The sequence below is a fragment of the Sciurus vulgaris genome (genome assembly GCF_902686455.1).
Source record: "Sciurus vulgaris genome assembly, chromosome: 2".
In the NCBI taxonomy this organism is placed as follows: Eukaryota; Metazoa; Chordata; class Mammalia; order Rodentia; family Sciuridae; genus Sciurus; species Sciurus vulgaris.
In genome coordinates this window covers 14,996,684-15,021,090 of record NC_136462.1, presented here as the reverse complement: position 1 = coordinate 15,021,090, position 24,407 = coordinate 14,996,684, and the positions used below count along the sequence as shown (strand labels likewise).

Genomic DNA, 24,407 nt, shown 5'->3' with positions numbered 1-24,407 from the left:
GGCGACAGCCCCTCAGAAGAGCAGAGCCGGGTAGCGGAGTAAGCTCTCAGAAACTGGAATTCTGCAGACCTGGGAATGGGTGGGAGCGTGGCGAAAGGCCAGGCATCTCTGTGGCTCCAACCCAGACATTCTTCCTTAAGCCAGGGCAAATTGAGAAGGCTCCCGAAGGACCCAACTGGGGGCTTCTCTCCCTTTGGTGGACATTTTAGCTGGTGGTCATCTTAGCACCATTTATGTACATACACAGTGCCAGTGTTCAACCAGGACCAGTGGATGGGTGGATGAATTAAGATACCTGCTAGTCGCCATGGGAGGAGAAGCCCCAAGCTCCAGGCGACCGAGAGACACTACTAGCTTGTCCAGGAATTAAGAAACATCCTCTTCAAACCTCTGCCGCTTCCTTCCCTCCCAGAGATCCCTCTAGTCACAATCCTGAGGGAACCGTCATAGCAAGAGGAGGACTGTGGGGACGGGGGGAGAACGATGAAGCCACGTTCCACTTACCATTGATTCACTAATCAGCAGTAGCAACAGGGCCTCTTCGGTATTTTCTTGAGGGCAAAAAATGCTGCATAAAGAGAACCAACTTTGATATATGGCAGTTTTAAAATAACACAAACATGGCCACGAGCAGAATGGAATGCTAAAAGTGTCTCAGTTTTTATATAGAATCCATGAAAATACTGTGTAATTTGGACACTTGAATTAATTTGCTTATTTCTATGGTAATCCATGGAACTAACACATTTTAGCTATGCATTTTAATGGCAGGCAGAAGAGTGAAGTAAAGTTATAAAAAACCAAGTTAAGAGCCCAAATAACATCTGTACCTATTACAGAGGCGGCAACGTGGATGGTTATGAACTGTTAGGTGCGTAACACAAGCTTTGCCCACCCCGTTAGGAGGTGTGAACTGCGGACATGTCACCAAGAAGCGCTCTTCTTCACTGTCACCTGATAACTGCCATGTCTTCAATTGTAATTCAGATGCAATGCGAGATTGGAAGCATTTCCCTAATGTCTAAGAACTTAGGGGCTATCTTACTTAAACATGCATGTTTTACTATGGGGTAACATGCGAGAGCTGTCCTCTCAATCTATTTTATGGAATTTGGATAAACTCTAAAATCTTGGATTAAAAGAAAAAGCTTTTAAGCTCAATTTTGCTGAGGTTTAAAAGACTTCGGCATTTTTTTTCTTCCTGTCCTAAAGCTTCAGAATCCTGTGAGTGGAAATGTTATCACCAATTGGGCCAAACTCAACTTTTTTTCAGAGAATGGAAAAAGACTTTGCAATAAATAAAAATATACTTGGTTAAAAAACTCCTGGATATTTTGAAGATGACTAAATAAAGACTAGATTTACATCTTTCCAGAAATAACCTTACAATCATTTAAGTTAAGACATTTCCTCCTAAAACAGAGGAACCCCCTCCATGTTTTCCAAATAATTATAAATGCTTGTTCTCTTTGAAATGTTGGCAAGTTTTGTGCTGCATCAGGGACGCTGAGGAGCAAGGCGGAAAAGTGCCCTGCTTGGTCTTCTGGCGACAACTCTGATGCTTCTGGAAGAAACCCCTGTGGGATGTGTCTGTCGCTTGCCCTTCAGGGCCACACACTCGTGGAAAGGCTGGCCCGGGAACGAGGACAGGATGCCGGGGCTTGTCGCCTCTTCCTTTGGGAGTCAGCTTACAGTGATCCGGGGTTTTGGAAGATGGCACTCTTCTTTCCCTTTAAATTCAGAAACAAGACTCTAAAGCTTCTGAACTGAGTGTCCTCGACCCATGAGTGTGTGTGTGCTCACGTGTGCTGTGTGTGTGCACCCAGTGGCTGTTCCCCAATCGCCTGTCTGTGCTGGGGACCTCAGAAATAAAGCAGTGACCTTGACCATTTTTTCATGGCTAGCCAGTTCTGCATTGTTCAGACTAATTGAGAAGAGAGAGAGCCCATACTAATTGTGACTTAACACCAGCCAATTCAGCTTGTGGATAATCTCCAAATTCCATCTGGGCCATCCAGCCAGCTTAAATGTGAGGTTGTGTTATTTTTACCAGAGTTGCTAACAAGCAACACATTAACTGATGCTAATGCCTCTTCCTTGGACTCCCCATTGTGGCAGGTGGGATGGGTGCTCAGGAGGCTGCACGGCTCCAGGTTGGCAGGCAGAGCGGGAGAAGGAAGGAAGGGTGGCTTCAAGAGACAAGTCCACACCACTGCACGCTGAAGGCTCCCTCTCAATAATTCGGAATCTTGAGACCCATTTCTGGCCATTCTTCCCTCTTCCTTGCCCAGGACAGATGGTCACAATTGTTGGGCTTTCCTTTTGTGACATTCTCCTCTTAGGGAGACCTTGAAGTGCCCAGGCCTCTGCCTTGGAAAGTGGAAAACAGTGGCCCAGAGGAAGCTGCAGGTGGGCAACCAAAGGGGACAGGGAGGACAAGCTCTTAGAGCTGGCAGGCTGGGCAGGGTCAGTGCTGGTGCCGCAGGGCGGGCAGAGTCAGGGTGTCCCCATCCCAGACACTGCGGAGTCACAGGTGCCCTTAGGCACACGGCCCGTGTTCTGGCTATGGGAACCTGCACGCTCATCCTGCGACTCTACAGAAGACACAGGAACAGGGTGAGGAGCTCAGGTGCAGACAGCAGTCATGTCTTGCCGGTGCTCCCAAATAGCTCTCCCTGAAAACCTTCCCCAGAGAGGTGAATGGCCTTGCTGCATCGACCTGCTCTTCACCACCTGCACTTCGTCTCTTCCGTCGTCCGGAGCTACTTCACGACAAGGAAGCACAGGGTGTCTAAAGGCCACCAGCACCTCTAGGAGCCAGAGCTAGATGCAGGGAGGACCGTGAGTTGGGAAGTCGACTTGGAAAGAAAACTTCCACCCCCAGGTCTAGGGACAAAGCCTTGAAGGCCCTGACGTGCCCGGCCAGGGCACCACCAAGAGACCCCCCGGAGGAGCACGGCCTCTGGACCGCAGCCCGTCAGAGGAGAGCCCAGGGCCGCCATCCATGTGGCAAGACTCAGGAAGCAGCCACATCTGAGGACATCTCATCCTCCCTCAACTCCTCTCAACTCGGATGGGTCAATAATCTCCTGTGAGCAGCCCGATGGCTCTCGGCTCTGCTAAGAGGACAAGCCACGTGACAACTAGAGGTGGGCCACTGGAGGGGGCGGACCACCTGGACACAGTCAGTCATTTACCTGGCTTCCATTCTGCCATCAGCAGTCATTTCGGCTCTGTGGCCCCACATCCCCCCACTTTTCCAGCAGCCGTCCTCACCAAGGCTCTGCTGGCCACCAGCAGGCTCGTGTCCACGCTGACTTTCCACGACCACCCTCCTCTCCCCCAGGTCCCAAGGCACTCATGACACGGGATCAATCTTTTTGTCATCCACTTTCTGGCACAAGAGTGGTTTTCAATCTCCTGCTTTACTTCTACTAATTACCTAGTCTAATATGTATTTAATTATCTAAGCCACCTCAAATGTTTTTAAAAGAAGAAAACAATGAAAAGAAAAATGCCCTTGACTGAAACACACGTGTGCGTACACGAGGGAACGTGTACAAGAACATTCGCTGCAGCACTCTTCCTATTAGGCCCAAAAGGAACAAGAACAACTCAAATGGCATCATAAGCAGAAAAGATTGAGGTACTGGAGGATATTCACAAAACGGAATATTATGCAGCACTTGAAACAAACATGTTCTTACATACAAAAATATGGAGGACATCTTCCAAATAAAATGAAAAGAAGTATAAGTGAGTGACCATTATACAATTCTATTTTATAAATTTATTTTTGTTTCCACAATATTAAAAGTAATAAAATGATGACTTTTTAATTAATTAGTTAATTAATTTTTGAAACAGGGCCTTGCTGTGTTGCCCATCCTGGTCTCAAATTCCTGAGCGCAAGTGAGGCTCCCCTTAGCCTCCCAAGTGTGGGGACTACAGCAATGCACCACCACACCAGCTGATGATATAAGTTCTTAAAATGAATCGGATTGATCACTGGGCCTGTGTGTCCACAGAAGTCAGTGCTGGGCACATTGGGGCAGAGGAGATAACTGTGAGAGTTACAAAGATGAGTTCTAGGACTTGGCAATGTCTACTTCTTAAACAGGATGCTAAATTACATGGATGTGTTTACTTGACCAAAATTCATCAAGCTTTATGATTTTGATTCACTTTTCTCTATTTGTATCAATAAAAAAGCTTACCCTAAAAATAAGTAAACCAAAGTAGAAATAATTCTTCCCACAAAGACCCAAAAAAGGAAGCAGGAAACCTGGGACAGGCGACTCTTCCCCTTTTTTCTATCCAGTATTTCCAACATCTTATTTCCCTTCAAAACCCAGGATGGTCAGAGAAGGAGCACTCTGCTTCCATCTCGTGTCCAAGCCACATGTCGGGGGTACAGCTTTCTGTAGCCCTTCATGACCGAACTTCAGAATGGTCCTGTGGTTTCCTGGAGCTGGAAGGATCTGTGCCACCTGAATTCTGCTTTGTACTTACATTTCTTGTAAGAGACTGAGTGGAAGGGGAGGTGTTATGGTTTAGATGTGGTGTCCCCCTAAAGCTCACGTGTGAGACAGTGCAAGGAGGTTTGGAGGAGAATGATAGGGTAATAGCCTTAACCTAATTAGTGAATTAATTCCTGAGTGGTAAGTGGAGGGAGCGGTTCATGGGGGGTGTGGCTATGGGGTATATATTTCTTGTCTGGAGGGTGGAGTCTCTGCTGCTTGATCATCATGTGAGCTGCTTCCCTCCACCACACTCTTCTGCCATGATGTAGCAGGCTGTCTATGAACTGAGACTTCTGAAAATGTGAGCCCTAAAATAAACCTTTCCTTCTCTACAATTGTTCTGGTTGGGTCTTTCAGTCGCAGCAGCGGAAAAGCTGACTGAAACAGGAGGGTTTGGGGCTACTGGCCAAAATGAAGTCTGAACAGTACCCACAGATTCCCTCTTCACCTCCCAGTCAGCATAGCTGACCTGGTGGGTGTGTCCTTAGCTGGTCCTGCCTTGGTAACCAGGGAGCGCCAAACAAGCATTACCCAACGGGATCTCCCTCTTTACTAACATTCCAAGTAAAAAGGAGGTTGTGAACACAAGATTAGAAAGTCAAACCTGAAGAAGGCATAAGGATTAGTGTGGGAATTAATAACAAAGAGAACAGAACCACCATAGAGAGAATGAACAGGACCCAGACAGGTGGGTCTTCAGCAAGATCAAGAATCAACACACTTTAAATTTCACTGACCCCACAAGCAAGAGAAAAGAAAGCATATGACAGAATCTTGCAGAAAAAAAAAAAAAAATCCTAAGACCATTATGAAAACCTATGTTAGCAAATGAAATAACTTAGATTAAACAGAAGTATTTCTAGAAAGATACAAACTACCAAAACTGATCCAAGAAGAAACAGAGAATATGAGCAATCAAGAGACTGAATTAGTATTCAGAAACTTCCCATGAAGAAAAGTCCAGGACCAGATGGCTTCACTGATAAATTTTATCAACCACTTAAAGGAGAATTAATATCAATTCACCAAGAAACTTAAAAAAAAAAATAGAGGGTAAAGAAGTGCTGTCAAACTTGTTTTATGAGGCCAGTATTACTGATGCCAAAATCACACAAAGGTTTCATATGAAAACTGCAGAACAATATTGTTCATGAATATAGACATTAAAAAAAAAACTTGCACAGAGTCAGTAGAACCCAGCAACAAATAAAAAACAGATTACACACCATGATCAAATGGGACTCACCCCAGAAATTCAGGATGGCTCAGTATCTCAGAATCAATTAATGTCATGTACCACGTTAAGAGAATAAAGGACAAAACTACAGAATAGGCTCAATGGGTGCAGAAAAAGCATTTGTCAAAATTCAGGACAGTTCCATGATAAAAATACTCAACAAACTAGGAACGGCAGAGACCTCCAACCTGTTGAAGGGCATCTGCAAAAGCCCATGGCGAACACCCTGAGTGAGGGTGGAGGACTGGACACTTCTCCCTCCCAAGGTCAGGCACCACTTCTACCCAACATTGTTCTGGAGGTTCTAGGCAGGCAAGCAGCGGGGGAATGGAGTAAGGAGCATGCGTGTTAGAATGGAAGAAGTAACCCGCTCCTGTTCTACATAGAGTACCTTACGGAATCTAGAAAGCAGCGAGATCCCGTTAGAGACTGCACTTTCCACAGCTCCCATGGCCCCTGGGTCCTTTAAGCAGGAGAGGGAGGCCACATGGGAAGAGAGCTCCCACTGGTGCCACACCTGGTGGGGGAGGAAGGGAACCTGGCACCCTGGCTAAAGGGAAGCATCTCAAGCAGGAAGCCAGTATCAGTTTTGAAGACAAACAGCACTTAAAATACACATCTCAAATCTGTTTCTAAACAGTTCATGGTGAGGATCAGCACCTTTACGTGAGAGTCTGGGACACGATAGAGTGATGCTTTGTAGCTCCGGGTGGGACTGAGGTCTGAGGAGCCAATGCGGGCTGGGGTGGGCGAGCGCCTGGTGCCATAGGCTGCGGGAGGGGTGGGAGGAGGCGAACCTCTGGCGACTCCCCAGCCCAAATCCACACCCGCACAAGCTGAAGGTGAAGGAGACAAGGGAGAGCCATGCCAGGGCCAACTGAGGAGGACGGAGCAGCAGCCTGGAGGAGCGCTGTCCCCTCGGGAAGCCCTGTCACTTCCAGCTGTCACACCGGAGTGAGCTCAGCTGGGAGAGCCGGCTCTCCCGCCAAGGGGTTCTGCACATTCACTCACACGCGCTCCCCTCCATTCTTCACATGAAATCCAGAAAGGCCACCTGGCCCTGTCCTGTACAGAGGACATTAAAGGCTCCAACAGGAGCTGAGGAAGGAGTGGGCGACTGCTCATCTCCCAGGCCTTCTTGTGGTCTCTCCCTTCTCTGCCCTCCTGCCCCCGCTGGCGAGGACTCCCTGAACCACTCTCCTCCCAGGGGATGGAGGGATGGAGTCCTAAGATTAAACTGGGGGAAAAAAAAAGGTTCTAAAGAGACATCACCTTCCACTCACTGGTCCCTACATCTCACTCAGCTTACGACAACATTTAAACCAAGGGGCCAAGAAACTGCCGAAGAAAAGAAGAGACCGTCAGCTCTGGCCTACAAACAGCTGTGTCGCTGCTGGCTGGGCAGTGCTGGGGCTCCAAGGAGGGGAAGCATCCCAGAGACCTGGAGCCCGAGCGGCAGCCAGGTGCGGAAAGGAGTGCAGGCTTCGCCCGACCTGTCCCGGTCCCGGGTCTACTGGAGCCGTGAGCAGTGACGAGGTATTTCTAAGAAACTGCGAGCGAGTCTTGCTCGTCGGCTTTTCTGAGGGGAGGACAGGCGTGCCCTTGCCCTTCTACTCGCCCCGGGCCCCCGCGGAGGACATCGGCTTGCGTACTTCTCTCCTGAGTAGACGCGGGCCCGGCGGGTGAGGGTGTAGGTCTTGGCATTTGCTCCTTTCCGGAGAGGATCGTCCAGGGGTGACTGGCATGGAGGGTCCTCCAGGGGGTTCCAGTAGCTCTGCTCGCACATGCCGCGCAACAAGATCTCCGCCAGCTGCCTGGCTATGGTCTGGGGACACAAAGGAGGGAAGAGGCAGCCATGAGTCTGTTCTCTCTCACTCGCTGAATATTCACCAGGCACCAGGCTGTGCTAGGCACCATTCCAAGATTCCTAACTAAAGATTTTTACTTCCATGATGAAAATGATACCAGTTTATGACAAGAAGAAAAGAAAATATGACACATCAAGATATCTGAAAACTTCAAAGATGGCTCATGCACTTGCGCAGCCACCCTGGTCTGTCACACCCTGGAACGCTAAGCACCTTCTATGCCTGAGACCATCAGCTTTCAGCTGCGCCCTTTCCCAACAGCTCCTGCGAGTACCAGGTGAACTGCAGGGATCCTCATCACCTGCCAATGGATGCCCACCACAGCTCCGACTGGCTAAAAGCCAGACTCAGTTTAGATGATGCTGTCCCTGAAGAACATCTCTGGCTGACCATGTGATGTGGGCTCTGTGATTCCAGGATGCCTTCCTTCTCAGAAACGCAAGGGCCAGCCTGACAGGCCCCACCCCAGGACCCAGCACCTGAGTGTCCTCTCTTGAGTGCATCCTGGGCCTCCATGGCCCACAGTTCCCACTAGCCTGTGCAATAGAGAAGGAAATGGGGCTGTGTGGCTTCTATCAAGAAAGGCCTTCTTCAAAGCTGGATGGCACCTCTTTCCACTGTGAAGGACCAGGAGCACCGGATGTTGCCCTCCTAGGCTGGGGCAGTTGGCAGCTTTCCCAGACCCTCTGTTACCCCACCACCTAGAACAGTACCACAAGTGGTTTATGGAGGGTAGGTGGCATGCACTTGTTTTGTTGACTGATGTAGATCAATTGATTTAGCTCAATCTTCCAGTGACAAAAAAGTTTTTAAAAATCCTTTGAAAACAGAAGTACCATATCCCAGGCTAGTCCAGGCCACCGATGAGCAGCCAAAGATGGCACAATATAGCTTCAGCCAGGAGGATTTTTCACTTGGTTTCATATTCTTTGGAAGATACAGACAAAGAATGCTGATCTTCCCTGAAAATGAGCCTTTTTAAAGAAATATGTTCCAGAAGCGAACTTTGCTAGGCTCTCATCCATGTGAAATCTCTAAAAACTCCCCAAGGAAACTTAAGTACAACCAAATCACTAGCTTGGTGGTTTCTGATAACCACTGGGTAAAGGCAAATTTTCTTGATTACTCCCAACTAAAGCCCACTGCCTTTAAATGGCTATAAAAATGTGAAATTAAATGCACTCCGATCATCCCCAACTGAGCCATCTGTAAAGACCTCATAAGAACACAATTTTCAGGAACGAAACAGTTCCTGAGCTGTTTTCTTAAACCTTCCATTATAGTTTCATTTTGATCTCATCGTAGTCATATAATCTAATGACTTCTGCTGGAAAATCCTACTGACAGAAATACCTCCACTCACTATTGCGCACAAAATGTTTAAAACTTAAAAATGAATTTAAAAAATCTTCCTTCACTAAATTTGGATTCTAAACACACACACACACATACATATATATACATACATACATATATACATATATATATTTTTTGGGGGGGTCCACATTGAGTCCATCTTGACGTGTACAACCCAATGGCATTCAGTACATTCACAATATTGTACAACCACCACCACTGTCTAGTTCCAGAACATTTTCATCACCCCCAAAGGAAACCTTACACCCTTTAAGCAATAATTCCTCACTCCCTCTTCCTCCCAAGCCATGGGAACAACTGATATGCTTTCTGTCTCTAAGGACTGGCCTACTTAGACCATTTCACAGAAGTGGTATTGCACACATGGATCTTCTTGTGACCAGCCTCCTTCACGAGGTGTAATGTCTTTAAGACTTGTCTCTGCTGCGTATGGACCAGCACTTCAGCTCCTTCTGTGGCTGGGTGGTACTCCCTTGCATGGATATAGCACATCCGGTGTGTCCGTTCTTCAGCTCAAAGACAATTTGTACCTTTTGGCTGTTGGAATTGTGTTAATATGAACATTCATATCCAGTTTGTGCCTGAACACCTGTTTTCAATTCTTGGGCATATAACACATAGGTGAGGAGTTTCTAGGAATGCAATTTTAAATCCCTTTCTGCCATGGTGTCACACCAAAATGAGTTTACAAAACAACTTTTCCATCTCATAAGAATATCATAAATTTGCAACCAGTTAATTTAAAAAAAATCACATAGCTATTAGTTAAGGTTGATGGAAACTGTCTTATGAATAGCACTAGCTGGAGATGTTTTCTGATATTCAGTGTAAACAAGGCCCAGGGTGCTTCTCCACTAGGGTGAAGAAGGCCTGCTTGTGGAAACTTCAGAAAACATAGATTCTCAGGCTCTGCCCTAGACTCAGTCCACTGGAATTTCTGAGGTCATGGTTTGGGGATATGTATTTGTTTAAAGTTCCTCACCTGGGCTGGGGTTGTGGCTCAGTGGTAGAGCACTTGCCTAGCATGTGTGAGGCCCTGGGTTCCATCCCCTACACTGCAAAACAAACGAGAAAGCAAATCCAAAGTTCCCCCAATAATCCCGAGGCACGACTTTGGTCACGTACTCACAGAACTGAAAACAGTGTTAAACTGAGGTCACTTGAAGATCATCAACTGACACCAAAGGCACATGGGAACTTCAGTGTGGCATAAAGGAGAAGTGCCTCCCCTCATCTGGCACAGCCAGCCAGCAGCTACAATGTCCAGGGGCAGCCCTGGGCCACCACATGCTCTTCAGGGGCCTCCTCCCTCGCTTTCTCAGAAAAACAAAAGCAAAACAAAAATGGAAGGGATGCCCCAACTCGCTGCTGCCCTTTCTAACATGTCTATTCAGAAGTCTGGCTCACAGGATTTTTGGTTTAGTTTCTGGGGGGCAGGGGATCAACCCAGGCCTCACACATGCCAGGCAAGCGCTCTACCCCTGAGTCACATCCCCACCCCTCACAGGACTTTTAAAAGTGAAAATAAATCTTAGACAACAGTGGAAGGTATCCTTTAATTCAAAAAATAACACCGAAGTGAGCAGCAGACAGGTTCCCACAGCACATTCAGGACACTCGCAATTTTAAATGAAGAAAAACAGCTCATTTCCATAAATTATATATATTTGAAAGTCAACAATATGAAGAAACGCTCCATAGTTAAGCAATTTTGAAAGATTGGCTTTTTCAATGTGCTTTTAAAGTAATTATGAAAACACTTGCCAATCTAATCAGTTACTCTCATTGTGCTTTGAGATTTTGGAAGAGGCTTTTCATACTGATGGGTTGAGGAGTTTGGGGGAATGTTGGGAGCAGGTCCGTTTGAGGAAAAAGATAATCTGGAAACAATTTTTGTCCATATTCTTGCTGCTGCTTTTGCTTTAAAGAACCCAGACCTCAAAATGCTTCATTTGAACCTAGCGCACATATGAAGTACACTGATATGTAAATCCTGAAGACCAAGTGGGTTCTTGGGAGGGAGGGCTAGTGTGTGTGATGCGTGTGCATGTGCAGAACTATTCATTTTATTTCAGCCCCCTGATTCTAGGAAAGCCTCCAGCTCAGCACCTGACCTCGCGAGTTGGATGTCCACATCCTAAAACCCTGCAGGGCCTGAATGAAGCTTCATCTCCTGGGACACAGTTCTCTCAGCCTTGCCCAATCGAACACTCCCCACAACATTTAATGGATTCGTGAGGACAATAACACAGAAGACAAGACACAAAAGAAATTGCAACCCCACACAGGGCTGCCACACGGACTGCGGCAGGTGTCTTTCACTCAGCCTCCAGTGAGCACCAGAACGTCACCCCATCATCCGGGAACCACAGCTCGAGGGGGCAGGCCACAGAGCATGATCAAGGAGCCTCCACAGGAGGAAAAACAACCCAAGCCAACAGGGAAGCCAAGCTGCAGACAGCTAAATGCCTTTTGCATCTCTCTTCTAAGTCTTGCGGTCAGCCCGTTAGGAGTGAATCGCAAGCACACGGCCGACCCCACCCCACACTGGCCTCCAGGGGGCCTGCGTCCCATGCTTCACAGGATGCAGCTCGCACACTTGGAGAGGACTGTCATCGAGCAATGAAGATGCCAGGCGTCGGTGGCCACCAGGAGCGTGCAAGTCAAAACCACGGGAGAGAGCACCTCACATTTACTAGGATGGCCGCAGATACAGACAGGGACACGGGAAGGTGAGGATGTGCAGAAACTGGAGGCTCCAAACTGCCGGAGGGAACAGAAAAGGTGCAGTGCTTTGGGAAACGACAAGGAGGACCCTCCAAGGGTCAAACATCCAGTGACGCTCCCAGGTAGGTGCCCAAGAAAAAGGGACACACGTGTCCTCTCGAAAACACGCACATACACTTATGTTCACAGCAGCATTACGCACAATGTCTACCAACTGATGCCTGGGAAAATAACTCGTGGTAGATCCATACAACAGAATATTACACAGCAACGAAAAGAAAAGAAACGCTAATAAATGCTGCGACAACCCTGAACACATATGCTAACTAAAGGGAGCCAATCACAAAAGACCCAATAGTATATAATTCCATTTGTATGAGATGTCCAAAATAGGACAAGCCATAGAAACAGAAAGTAAACAAATGGAAGAGGAGTGTGGGAACTGAGTACTAATAAGTATAGGGTTTCTTTCTTTTTTTTTTTTGTTCTGGGGAATTGAACTCAGGGGTGTTTGGCCACTGAGCTACATTTCTAACCCTTTCCACATTTTATTTTGAGATAGGGTCTTGCTCAGTTGCCCAAGCTGGTCTGGAACTTGTGAGCCTTCTGCATCAGACCCTGGAGTAGCTGGGATCACATGTGTGGGTCACCCCATCTGGCCAAGTATAGTGTTTTCTTTGGGAGTGATTTAAACGGTCTGAAAGTAAATAATAGTGATAGCTGGACAATTCTGTGAATACACTAAAAACCACCAAAAGGTATACTTTAAATGAGTGAATTGCTATTTATGAACATATGATATGTAACAATGCATAAAAGTGAACATATCTGCGAGACGAGGGCCCTAGCAACTGGCCTCAGCCAAGTCGTTAGTCACACTTACCATTCGCAGGTTTTGTGTTGTTCTTGTTTCCACTGCTCTGAGGAGCTCCCTAAATCTCCCGACTCCTCTTGTCAAGTTCCTGTATGCACACAGAATTTGACAGGGTTTCCATCTGGCATGGCTTAATATTAAATATTTTATACACACATTTTGATGCATTTTGTCTACATGAAAGCTGTTGGCTACATTTTAAGGAAACAATTGCTCTGCACATGTCTATTCGTCTTTGGCCAACTCTGAAAATTCTGACCTGAGATTGATGGTCTTTGGGCTTTCTAATCCCAATCAAATTTCCTCAAGAAGATAAAAATCTGAAATCAGTCCTGAGGCCAAAAAAAGCAAATTAACAAAACAAAGCAAGACATCTCACAAGGGCCTGTCTTCAAACTTCCAGCGGCTTGACAGAGTGGTGCTGAACCCTGTACTCCCATTTGAAAGGCAGACGGCAATGCTGGGCCCGGGGTTAGGAGCGTCAGCAAGCTGCTGCATGCAATGCGGGCAAAGGGTCGAAACCGAGGGGCTCCACCAAGCAACCAGGCTGATTTTCCAGAATGTCAGTCAGCAACCCATCAAACCCACCCACCCAACCCCACACTGACAAAAAGATGCCAAGGGTCGGAGGCTGCTTCAGAGACAGAGCACGTGTTGTCTGTGCCTTCCTGCGTGTGATCACACACGTCTCATTTCATTGCCCCTCACAGACACGTGGTGACACATTTCATTCAGAGACAAATAATTCTTTAGTAACATCCTGGTCAATGTGTCCAGGGCCCACTGTGCTCCCTGAAAGCTGGGCCCAGCCTGTGCAGCTGGGAATACTTTCTAGCTGCTCCCTTTACATTGAGCGCTGCTCCCACCTATGACATAACTTGGTGATATTTATAACCTGCTCATTAGAACACATCTCATCTTTCCAAAGAGCCAGAGAATGGGTCAGCCGGTGCAGACCTGTCAGCCAGCCTCTGCCGGCTGTGGCAGATGCTCTAAGTATTTGGCTCTCTTCTTGGATGACATTTTAAATCATGCAGAGGTATTAAATCAAAATGTGGTCTGTAAGTTACAAGCACTCATGAGGGCTATTAATTCATATCTTATACCTACATGACTTCCCAGGGCTCTCATTCACAAGAACAGTCCAGAACTTGAAGATAATGGCCTACTGGCATAGGTACGTAAATACTCTCAGAGTCCTCTCACCCACGCATATCAGATGATATTCGATCAGAAGCTTTATGGTGGCATAAAAAGAAAAGGCTGTGCTTAGGACTCTAAGCAGCAATAAGGAAATCTAACAGAATAAAAAGTAGGCAACAGGCCCTGGGGTGTGCGAGCTACTCTGCTTTCCCCTTCGTTGGTTTTTATGGGATCTGTGTTCACAGGCAACCAAGCACATTTGCTATGGACTGGAGTTTGGTTCTCTTAAGTAATGGAAGGGAAGAGCCATAGCTGTGTGTGGCTCTGGAAGTCACAGAACCACAGATCACCCCGTATAGAAGGAGCAGCGCTTTGAAAGGCCTGACTCTAGCATGTGCCTGTGGCAGTGTCACTAGGGACCCTGGTGAAGCTCTGCATTAGCAGGGCAGAAATTAGGCCTTGAATGAGCAGTAGGTAAGCTGAATACTGAAATGCAGGGAAGGCTGCTCATGGGATTCGGCCATTTGGAACGTCTCCCATGCCCTCCTTGCAGAACGAGTTGTTTACACAGCTACAGGAGTACAGAATTTTCTAGCTCTAAATGACCCAATGCAGTCTAACTCGCGCAGAAGAGAAAGGGGATGCTCAGGTTCAGCAGCTGCTCAGAGAGTAAGCTGGGAGCCTCCACATACTCTATTACCTTCTTGGGTAAAAGAAACATAAGCTCGATGCCAGAAATGTGACTCCACAGGACAGAGCAGGCATGAACCAGAGAGCCCAGGTCTTTATTATGAGATCCTGGGTCTTTATTTTGATCCACCAGTATGCAAATTTCTGTATATATATATAAAACATAAATTCTATGTGTTCCAGTGGTAACAGCTAACAAGATGCTCCTAGGAACTGGTTCAAAATTCAAAAGACAATCTGTTGACACGGGTGCCTGACAAGAATCCCCTGGGCAGTCTAAGGGAGATAAATGATGAATAGAGAAATTCAATCCCCTTTAAAGCTCACGATGGTTTCTCCCATGCAGGACGGAGGCCCTCTGGTGGATTAACTGAGGAAGGTTCCATGCCTGCAGGTGCTGCCCAGGATGACGCAGAACCAACAACCGGGTATGTGTTCCTAAGGAAGCCTTTGAGGCAAACACAAGCTTTTCTCAAACTTTCCAGTTTATTCCTAGAGAGAGTTAGGATTCAGAATCAAATTCTACTTCAAGCTGGGAAGAGTTCTGCTCTAAACAAACAAGCCCCAGAAGCTGACCAGTGGAGAAGGCCCAAGGCAGCGGCCCATTCCAATGATGTGGCACCCTAGAAGGCCACCCCTAAGGATGACTGCCACCAGCCACAGATCAGCCTGACGGTGGGGAGGCAGAGCTGCAGGTAAAAGATTGCACACCTTAAATATTAGCAAAGGCCACAAGTGCCCCCAGTGCAAAAGCATAAATTCTCAGCAAATCCTATACATACGTTTAAACATTTTGATAGATTCCCCTTCCCCGTCAGTGCTAGGAATTGAACACAGGACCTCATGCATGCTAGGCGAGCACTCTGCCACTGAGCTACATCCCCAATCCCTTCAAACATTTTTTTAAAATCTTATGATGTTATTCAATTATTTCTGTTGCCATTGAGAATAGAAAAATTTAAGCTAGGTGGATAATCATGATAGAAAGGAACAAAGAAAAAAAGAAATGAGCTTGCAATAATTACATTCTAAATGCTATGAGATCATCCAGTTTGAGGGAAATAAAACCCACATGATTGACTGCACATTTCTAAACTATTAGTTTGTTCTTAAAATGCTGAGATCCATTAAACATCTAGAATGAACTCTTGCTTAAACTTTCCACTCTGAAAGGAAGATGGGGAGCCAAGGAATTCCCCTGGTTCTGAGGGTTTCCACAGACCCTTGACATGAGGTCATTTATTCCGTTTCAACACCCTTGACCGAGACAGCGCATGAGGTCAGAATTCATCCTGGAGAGCTATTCTCAGCAGGAATGTTCCTGCCAGCATTCCGGCAGCAGGCGCTCTGGCAAGCTGTCAGAGCTGGGGGTTCATGTCTGCACTTTGCTCTGGCAAGATTCCTGACTGGGTGCGCTTCCCTCCAGGTGGAACGTTCCAGACACCTTGGCTATTACCAACAAGGGAGGGGCTGCAAGTCGCCTGAGAGCTGCTGCCGTTCAGCTGGACAGGCAGGCTCACCCAGTTTCCACTCCAACGACATCGCTGCTGGGCCCAGCCCACTAAGGAGAGCTCGGGTCAGTGTCCCTCGGCCCTGTTCCTAGTCAAACCCTTGTTTCCCTTGGACTGGAAAGTCCACCACTTTTCCTGGGGACACCTCCCGTTCCACCCTTGACCTACTTTCCTTTTTTCTTCTCTCCTGTTTCTACCTGGCTTCATCTTCCTTCTGAATTTCCTCCTCCTGGGGCTTTTTTGCTGACCCACGGGTCACTGTAAATGCATGACTTCCTGAGGGTCAGTGCTGGCCCTCACAGGCAGTCAGGACACCCAGGAAGGGTGCTGGCTCTGCAGCACATGACCCTCCCTCTTGACCGTCATGCTTACAACAGGTTCCAGTCCTGGGTCCGGCCCGGTAGCAGCATTTTCCGAGGTTGGATTCCAAAGTTCACGTTCTCACTAGAAGCTGGTAGCAGCGCCCACACTTGTCCTGTTCTATGACTCTGAACAGTCTCAGCTCTTTAATATTGACTCCTGTCGCTCTGCGCTATCAAACCGTGGGGAAACGTATTCAGGAAGGAAGCCAGGGCTCCAACATCCAAACCGCAAAGGAAAACCAAGGTGGGGAGAAACGGCTGGGAGGACCCCCTCACCTGGTGATGGGCTAATTCAAAGCCAAGCTGAACCCATTTTTCTTTTGTTTCTCCTTTATTTCTGTGGACTAGGGTGGAAAAAAACAAATTATTCCCTTCAACACTTCCTTCTAAATTATCTTCTGACCTTGATGTTTGATCTAGACCATCAATACACTTAAATTTAATAATACCTGCCGTTTTCATGCAAACTCAAAGTTGTGCTGTGAATAGAAGACTTTTCACACTAGATATAGATTCCCTGGGTGATATGGAAAAGGTAGTCCCGCCAGAGTAAATTCAATTTCTCCCCTGGCTGAGAATTTTAAAACTAAAAATCAATTACAGAACAAGTCAACACAATAGATTTCTCAGAGCAAAGAAATTATTTGGCTTTTTCCAGGTTCTTTCTTACCAACTGGCACTTCTGAATTGCTCAAGCGGTAGGTTATTTCAACAAATGATTGAGCAATGTTTCCTATCAGGTTCCAGGCGGGTCCCTGAGGACACGCTGGTGCACAGGGTGCTGTCCCTGCTCAGGGAGCTGAGAAGGCTCCACACCCCCGGTAGAATGGAAGCGTCTCCACAACACATCTCTGTTTTGCTTACTACCATATCCTAAGCCACTCAGGTAGACAGCGGCTCAGTAAGTATTTGCTGAATGACAAGTCAGGGTTATCTGACCACCGTGGATGCATCTTCTACCTGCTTCTTGTCCCCTTCTTTCTCACTGGCAGGACCGGCAGACAACACAGCAATGGCCCTCTTGTCTAGAAAGTGCCTTCAATGCCCTCAGTCGGATTCCTGGTAGTCTGGGGACTGAGCAGGGCCCTCCTTTTGCATCAAATAACATACCCGGGCAGGATGGCCTAATAACCAGAGAGCTGTGCAGATGATGGACAATGAGGACTTCAAGGTGTTTTACCCCCAACCCCTGCAAGGCATTTCGGGAACCCTTCCCCAATCCTTGTGCCTCCTTGTGTTCCTCTCTCTACCTGAAGGGTTCCAGAGACTCTGAGTCATCCTTCAAGACCCAGGGCTGCCTCAGGAAGAAACAGGCAACCACTCCTGGCTGCTCACAGTGAGGCTGCCCAGTTTGAGCCTCGACATACTGACCACACCGATTTTCACAGATGTTTATGTTCCTCCACCAAACTGCAGCTATCTTGAGACCCAGGGCCCTCTTTGTACCCACCTTTCCTGGTCCCAACTGCCCCACAGAGCCAGCCAGGTATCCAGTGACACTAATAAGCTGGGTGGGCCCAGAAGAAAGAAAAAAAGCAAACAGCTTGTATTCCAAAATCTCTCTTCCAACCTCCTTACTGCAGAGTGTTTTAGTGACAACTAAAGCAGATTCCTCCTTCCATGTCACGAGACCCACCCATCACTGCTGTGGACACCGTCAACACTTACACACTAGAGAAACTGGAGTAGACCAGGTATCGTCTAGGTCAGTTGCTCTTAGTTACAGGCTTGAGAACTGCTTCTCTTTCATTTATGTAATGCTTAGTACCATCTATTTTGAAAAAGTCTGAAATCAAAACCAGATATCCAGAGCTGGAGAGGGAAAAGCGACAATGATACCCATCAGAGTCCAGAAGGACACTCCTGGCTGTCCGTCAGGGAGCTCTTCCCGGATGGATTCCAGCTTCTCCCTCTGCACACACTCTCTGCCTGGTGTTCAGTGATGTGTATTTGTGAAGACAGATGGCTTGCTGCTGTCAGGGGCCAAGGATCAAGCCCACAGCCTTGGCCTCCTTAGCAAAGGACTCTGACCAACTGAGCAAGCCAGCTGCAGCCTCGCTGCCGTGACGGAGGGTATGACAACCACCCACTCTGGGATGTGAACGAGAGGCGAAGCTTCCGGATGTCTCACTGCAAACCTAATGAGGGTTGTACTAGGCTTAACAACATTTTTTGGACTACTTCAGCAACTAAGGCTGCCTCGTGACCAAAGTGGAGTTAAATTATACATGTGGTCAGCAGCTGGACAGCAGGCAGCACGCTGAGTGGCGCCCCGTATCAGGCAGCCTCTCAGGCACCAGGGACAGGGAACCCAGCAAGGCAGAGCGGCTCTCGGAGCTCGTCCTGGAGGGCCAGGATAGGGACACAAAAGCCGGTGCTCCAAAGTGGTGTGCCTGTCATTGAAAGGGGGCAAACGGCCACCAAGCCAGAGAGAAAAGAGCAGCTGGGGTTGCTCCCTGCCCTCCACTCCCAACTCTGACTCTGCGGAACTCGAAGTATGGAAAGACTGGTCCCATCTCATGTCCTTCTTCCTTTCCAACCTTTACCGATCTTCATTTCAGAGAGAGAGAGAGAGAGAGAGAGATACAGTACCACTGGAAGGGAGCAAGACGCAGGGAGGGCACCAGGAAGGTCGTCAGCACACAAGCCCCTGACCCGTGTCCTGATGAGGTTCCACCTCCTCCTGAAGCCCACCACATACTTGGATTCCTGTATCTGACAATACTTAAGCAAACCAAACAGAACATCTCCATCATATAAGGACTGTCCTTCAAGGCATTCACCTGGGCAGCCACACACTTGTCCGTAAACTTAAACTCTGAGAGACAAAATTGAGTGGGGTCGGGGCCCTGGAGCCAGACCACACGGGTTCAAATCCAGGCTGCATCATTTATACATTGTTGGCCTTGGCCAAGTACCTGACCACTTCGGCAATGAAGACTTCCTCATGAAAAAGTGGAGTGAATTGTCTATAAAGTGGAAAAAACAACCATCCCCACTTTGTTGGTTTGTTATCAGCATGAAACAAGTTAATACGTGTAGAAAGTGCCTTCTGAACGTTTGCTGTTATCACTCCTGTCAGCCTCAAAATCTGCCACTGCTCACAGAACTTTTAGAATTCTGGAATTTACCTTCCAGCTAATTTATAACACACAAAAACCTGAATTTACCTTTCAGCCAATTTATAGCACATAACAACCTGCTTGACTTCTTCAGAGTCATTTAATTTTGAAGAAAAAAATGGTATTCTGCATTCTGATTCATCACTCATTCACTTCAGTCTTTGTTGAAAGCTGACCAAGTCCCAGAAGCTCCCCTATCTAATTTACAGGTTGTTGACAAAAGACAACAACTGATGTCAGGTGAGCACAGTAAAAAGGTCTTTGTCCAGGGAGACGATGGTAACCCCTCCCGAGATGCGGCTAGAGGGGCACAGTGTCCCCTCCACCGAAGGCCACGGACGACCGTGACCCTGCAGAAGAGGAAGTCAAGGGTGTCTTGCCAACTCGGTTAGCAGAGATAACATCTGGAGTGGGTTCTGAGGTCATCAAGCAGGACCAGGGCAGAGTAAGCAATGTGAACCACTAAAGCTGCATGAGCTTGTGGTACACAGCTGAAAAGAGAAGAGCTGAGCGCCAGCACAACGTACTCCCTCTATGGGCAGAGTCTACAACCCAGCCTGAGCTGGAGGACAGCAGGAGGCAGGCACCCCAGAGGCCTGCTCCATAAGGTGGGGCTCAGCCAAGGACACAGGACACTGACAGTAGCAGGCCAATGTATCGCTCAGCCTCGAAGGCAATGCCAGTGTAGAAGACAGCCAGTCCAGGGGTAGAAACATCCTTCTAGCAACAGGACCTCAACCACTCATCAATCCCAATCAGCAAAGTCACACAGAGAAGGGTCTTTGGACCATGCTGCTCATCTAGTCGTCACCTAGGCTGAGCAGAGGGAGAAAGGCAAAAAGGACATGGACAGGAGCAGGTAGCAGAGGGCTGAAGAGAGGTGTCAGAGGTCGAGCGTGGTGGCAACCCTGAGGGTGGCTGGCCAGGCCTACCTGGTTTCCCAGCTCAGCTCCAGCAGGGAAGGGAAAATCTTTGCCATTCAGTTGGTCAGCGATAACCTCCCACATTCTCCTCTGGGCAGGAACAAAGCCGCCTGCTTGGCCTGAGGCGGCAGGGTGCCCTGTGGGGGTCTCACGCGTTCCAGTGAGGGCCACCACACTTGCTGGGCCTGGGGAAGGCTAATAATTTGGGGATGGAGAAGAAGAAAGGGGAGAAGGTTGAGGGTGGTCACGAGAAGAGGAAGGACAGGACGGGAGGATGGAATGCGAGACGTCTGAAACCATGGCGGCAAACACCAGAAGGGCAGGACGAGGCAATCAGCTGCTGCAATGGCCTTCTCCTCATCTGTGAACAGGACGCCTCTGCCCAATGCCTGAGTGAGCTGGCTCCTGGAGGGCTCCTGCAGCTGCTCAAAACACGCCAATCCCACCTCGTCCAGCCATTCGCTGCCTCCCGCCACCTGCCATCTGGCCCTTCACTGCACACGTAAACATGCACCAGGCGAAAGCTCAAAGCAACCACTGTGCGTTGGGAACCTCTGCTTCAACAGAGAGCAGTGCAAAATCAGAAATGCTTGCTGTGATACACTACATCAAAGTCTTCTTCTCATTTGAGTTTTACACATGAGGAAACAGACACTTGGAAAGACTGGGTCACATGCCCACAGTTATTTAGCTCATAAACAGAAGAGCTGGAATTTGAACCCAGGCCCAGTATGGTTCCATGCCAAGAGAGCTGAAGATGATCCCCGTCGTGCAGAAGCCAGAAAGCAAGCTAGAATATGTGGCTGACTCCCACGACACAAAACCAAGTGCCCCACAGAGGCAGGAGAGCAGCAAGGAACAGCTCAGGGTAGCACAGCCACAGCCATTTCTGTGCCTGGACACACTTGGTCCACAGAAAGGGAGCTCAGGGCTGGGTGGCCAAAGGAGAGCAGAGGACCTCTTTTGCAAGGCCTGAGCTTGCGACAGAAGCAGAACTCGGAGGGAAGACGGTATCAGATGGTGAGGCTGGCACTGATAAGACGAAGTAGTGGTCTGCCCATGCTGATTAGCACAAGTTTCTAAAGGAAGCTCTTTCAGCATACAGTGCCTCATTTATCCGGCTCTTCCACCCCTCAGACGGTGCCTGTTATGGTGTGGAAGGGAGGTGCCAATCAAAAGCTCACATGTGAGACAATGTGAGAGGGTTCAGAGGGGAAATGATTGGGATGTTATAGCCTTAAGCCAATCATTGAATTATCCCCTGATGGGATTGACTGAGTGGTAACTGGAGGCAGGAGGGGTGTGGCTGGAAGAGGTGGGCATTGGGGGTGTGGTTTTGGGGTATATTTTTGTATCTGGCCAGTGGAGTCCCTCTCTGCTTTCTGATCATCATGTGAGCTGCTTCCCTCCCCCACACTCCTCCACCATGACATCCTGCCTCACCTCAAGCTCCAAGGAATGGAGCCTATTGTCTGTGGATTGAGACCTCTGAAATCATGAGCCCCCAAATAACATCTTCCTCCCCTAAAATTGTTCTGGTCAGGTCTTTTTGTTACAGTGGCAAAATCACTGACTAAAACAGAGAAAGTCTTCTCTGAGTGCAGGGCAGGGCGAACCGAATCTGAGAGGACATTTACCTTACTTAAGGGAACAAGCTATTTTCAAGCCCTTCTGAGTCAGAGGAGCTAACATTCACTAAGATTTTGGCTCCTCCAGGACAGAGACCAGGTCCCCATATGCTGGGACAGAAGCAGACCAACTTCCTACCTGCCCACAGGGCACTGTGAGGATAACAAGAGGCAACAGTGGCCGCTCAGTGACTGTTAGCCATCAGCTTCCTGTTCTGAGAGGTGCCATCTCACCCCGTGCCCAGCCACTCTTCCAGATGGCTCCCACCAACCTGCCGAGGCAGGTAGGGATTCACTGACCTCAATACCTGATGAGAGGAGATTCGAATCTGGCGGGAAGGGAGAGGCCAGCCTCCTAGCTCTGTCTTGCGCAGCAGGTCTCAGGAACTCTGCCCCTGCCCTCTGTTGGACACTGTTCTATCTTTTATTGGCCCCTCAATTCTGTTTTAATTTTTTTGTGTAAAATACAGATACAGAAAGCCATATAAAACAAACACATCATCAGGGAATTATTACCCTTGTAATCACCACCAAGTTTCAAAAAATGTCATTACCATTCAACCATCCTAGTGAACAGGTCTCTCCACCTGAAGGGACAGCTACCCGACTTTTATAACTGTGTCACAATATTTCTTGTGGCTCAGTCCCTCAAGTGTTGGTCCTTCCACCATAGCTTAAGCTTGCCCACTTTTATGGTTTTGATGATCCTTTAAAAACCCCTCTTATTTCACATGTCCCCCCTCTGCCTTTCTTTTCCTTACAACATCTAAGCTGTTCACCTGTGGAGTCTCCCACAGGCTGGAAAACTGCACACTCATGGTTCAGTTCAACACATTCCTCTCTTCTCTATCCTTCCTGCAATTTGGCAGCTGGGTCCTGAGGCTTGATCAGTCCAGGCTCCACTCTTGGCAGGATGTGGGCGTGGTGTGTTTGTGCTCCTGTTCTGGTGGTAGCAGTCCTTGACATTCACCGCTTAGATGCACCAGTCCACTGGGAGTTACAAAATGGTGAGATGCTAATGGTCTCGCTGCATTTTCATTTCTTATCTGGAATAATTTTATAAGCAGATGTATCCTTTCATCTACTATTTGGCTTTCTAGTAAGTAGCTCAGTGCACACAGTAAAATGTTTGATTCTTTCCATTTATTTACTTGGTTTTCAAGATACTGAATTAGAATTCATGAGTTTAAATGTATTTGATAACTCTATTGCAATTTTCATCCTTGTTTTCTTTTCTGTGGAACTAGACATTGAACCCAGTAGCACTTCACCACTATACGAACTCCCAGCCTTTTTTATTTTTGCTAAGCTGCCCACGTTGGCCTCAAACTTGTGATCCTCCTGTCTCTGCCTCCTGAGTAGCAAGGATTAGTCTTATGCCACCACACCCAGCAAACTTTTATCCTTCTTGAAATTCAAAACTGCTCCCCATATTTGGCCTGAGTCCCTTTAACATGACCTAGAAGTCTTTGATCATTTTCTTGTTATCTGGATGCAGGTAAAGAGGTCCTAGGCTCACCTGTATAGATTCCTGCCACAGGGCTGGAATAAGGTCTCCTTCATTGGAATATGATATTTCAAGATCACAATCTAGGTGGTAAGCACTTTCAAGATCATAATCTAGGTAGTCATTAACAATGACCATCTCATCGTTAATGGGTCAGTCACCCCCACACACAAATACCTCATGATTTCATACCAACATTTCCAATGCAATCTTTCAAATTCAGGGCTCCAGGGTTTCCTTGGTTACTTCTATGTCAAACTTGTTTGTCTTTCTCCTATACCAAGATTCCTAGTTCTCAAGGATAGAGAAGGATAGGATTAGAACATTCCATAACTATTCAACTGCTTTATTCCATATATACAAAATAGTTTCAGATTAACAATACTAACAATACCACTATGGAGAAGTAAAAGCTCGTTTTTCTGCATGTTATCAGCATTCTTCCGTTTTTAAATGTACTAGGTGTATTTTTGTTTTGTATTTTATCTGTCATGAGACATGCAAAGAAAGAGGAAAGTAGTATGACCCATGCTCAGAAAAAGTGATCAATGTAAATTCACTCCAAATAGGCCCAGGCATGGGGACTTCAAAGAAGGAATTAATTACAAGTATGATAAAAGAATTAATGGAAACTATCTTTGAAGACTTAAAGAAAATAAAGATAGCAATGATAAAAAAAAAATAGGGATTCTTAACCAATAAATAGAAACTATAAAAAGTAACTAAATAGAGATTAGAGTTGAAAGGCATCATAACTAAAATGAAAAATTCCCTAAATGGGCCCAATAGCAGCTTTGAGATGGCGGAAAAATCACAGAATTTAAAGACAAATGAATTAGAATGATCCAATCCACAGAAAAGAGACAGGAAAAAAAAAAAAAAAAAAAAAAAGAACAGAGCCACATAATAATAAAG

At 47.2% G+C, this 24,407-nt stretch overlaps 1 protein-coding gene across 10 annotated transcripts in view; it reads right to left on the bottom strand.

Moving 5' to 3' along the window:
- The window catches only part of TTC7B (tetratricopeptide repeat domain 7B), a 233,159-nt gene that overhangs the window by 115,985 nt on the left and 92,767 nt on the right, over nucleotides 1-24,407 (bottom strand). For all 10 annotated transcript variants that reach the window (XM_079129545.1, XM_079129548.1, XM_079129541.1 and 7 more), the window contains 3 exons: nucleotides 12,616-12,694; nucleotides 7,413-7,585; nucleotides 505-568 (listed from right to left, as the gene is read on the bottom strand). In XM_079129545.1, coding sequence (XP_078985671.1) covers nucleotides 505-568; nucleotides 7,413-7,585; nucleotides 12,616-12,694 — 316 coding nt within the window. The remainder of the gene's footprint in view (nucleotides 1-504; nucleotides 569-7,412; nucleotides 7,586-12,615; nucleotides 12,695-24,407) is intronic.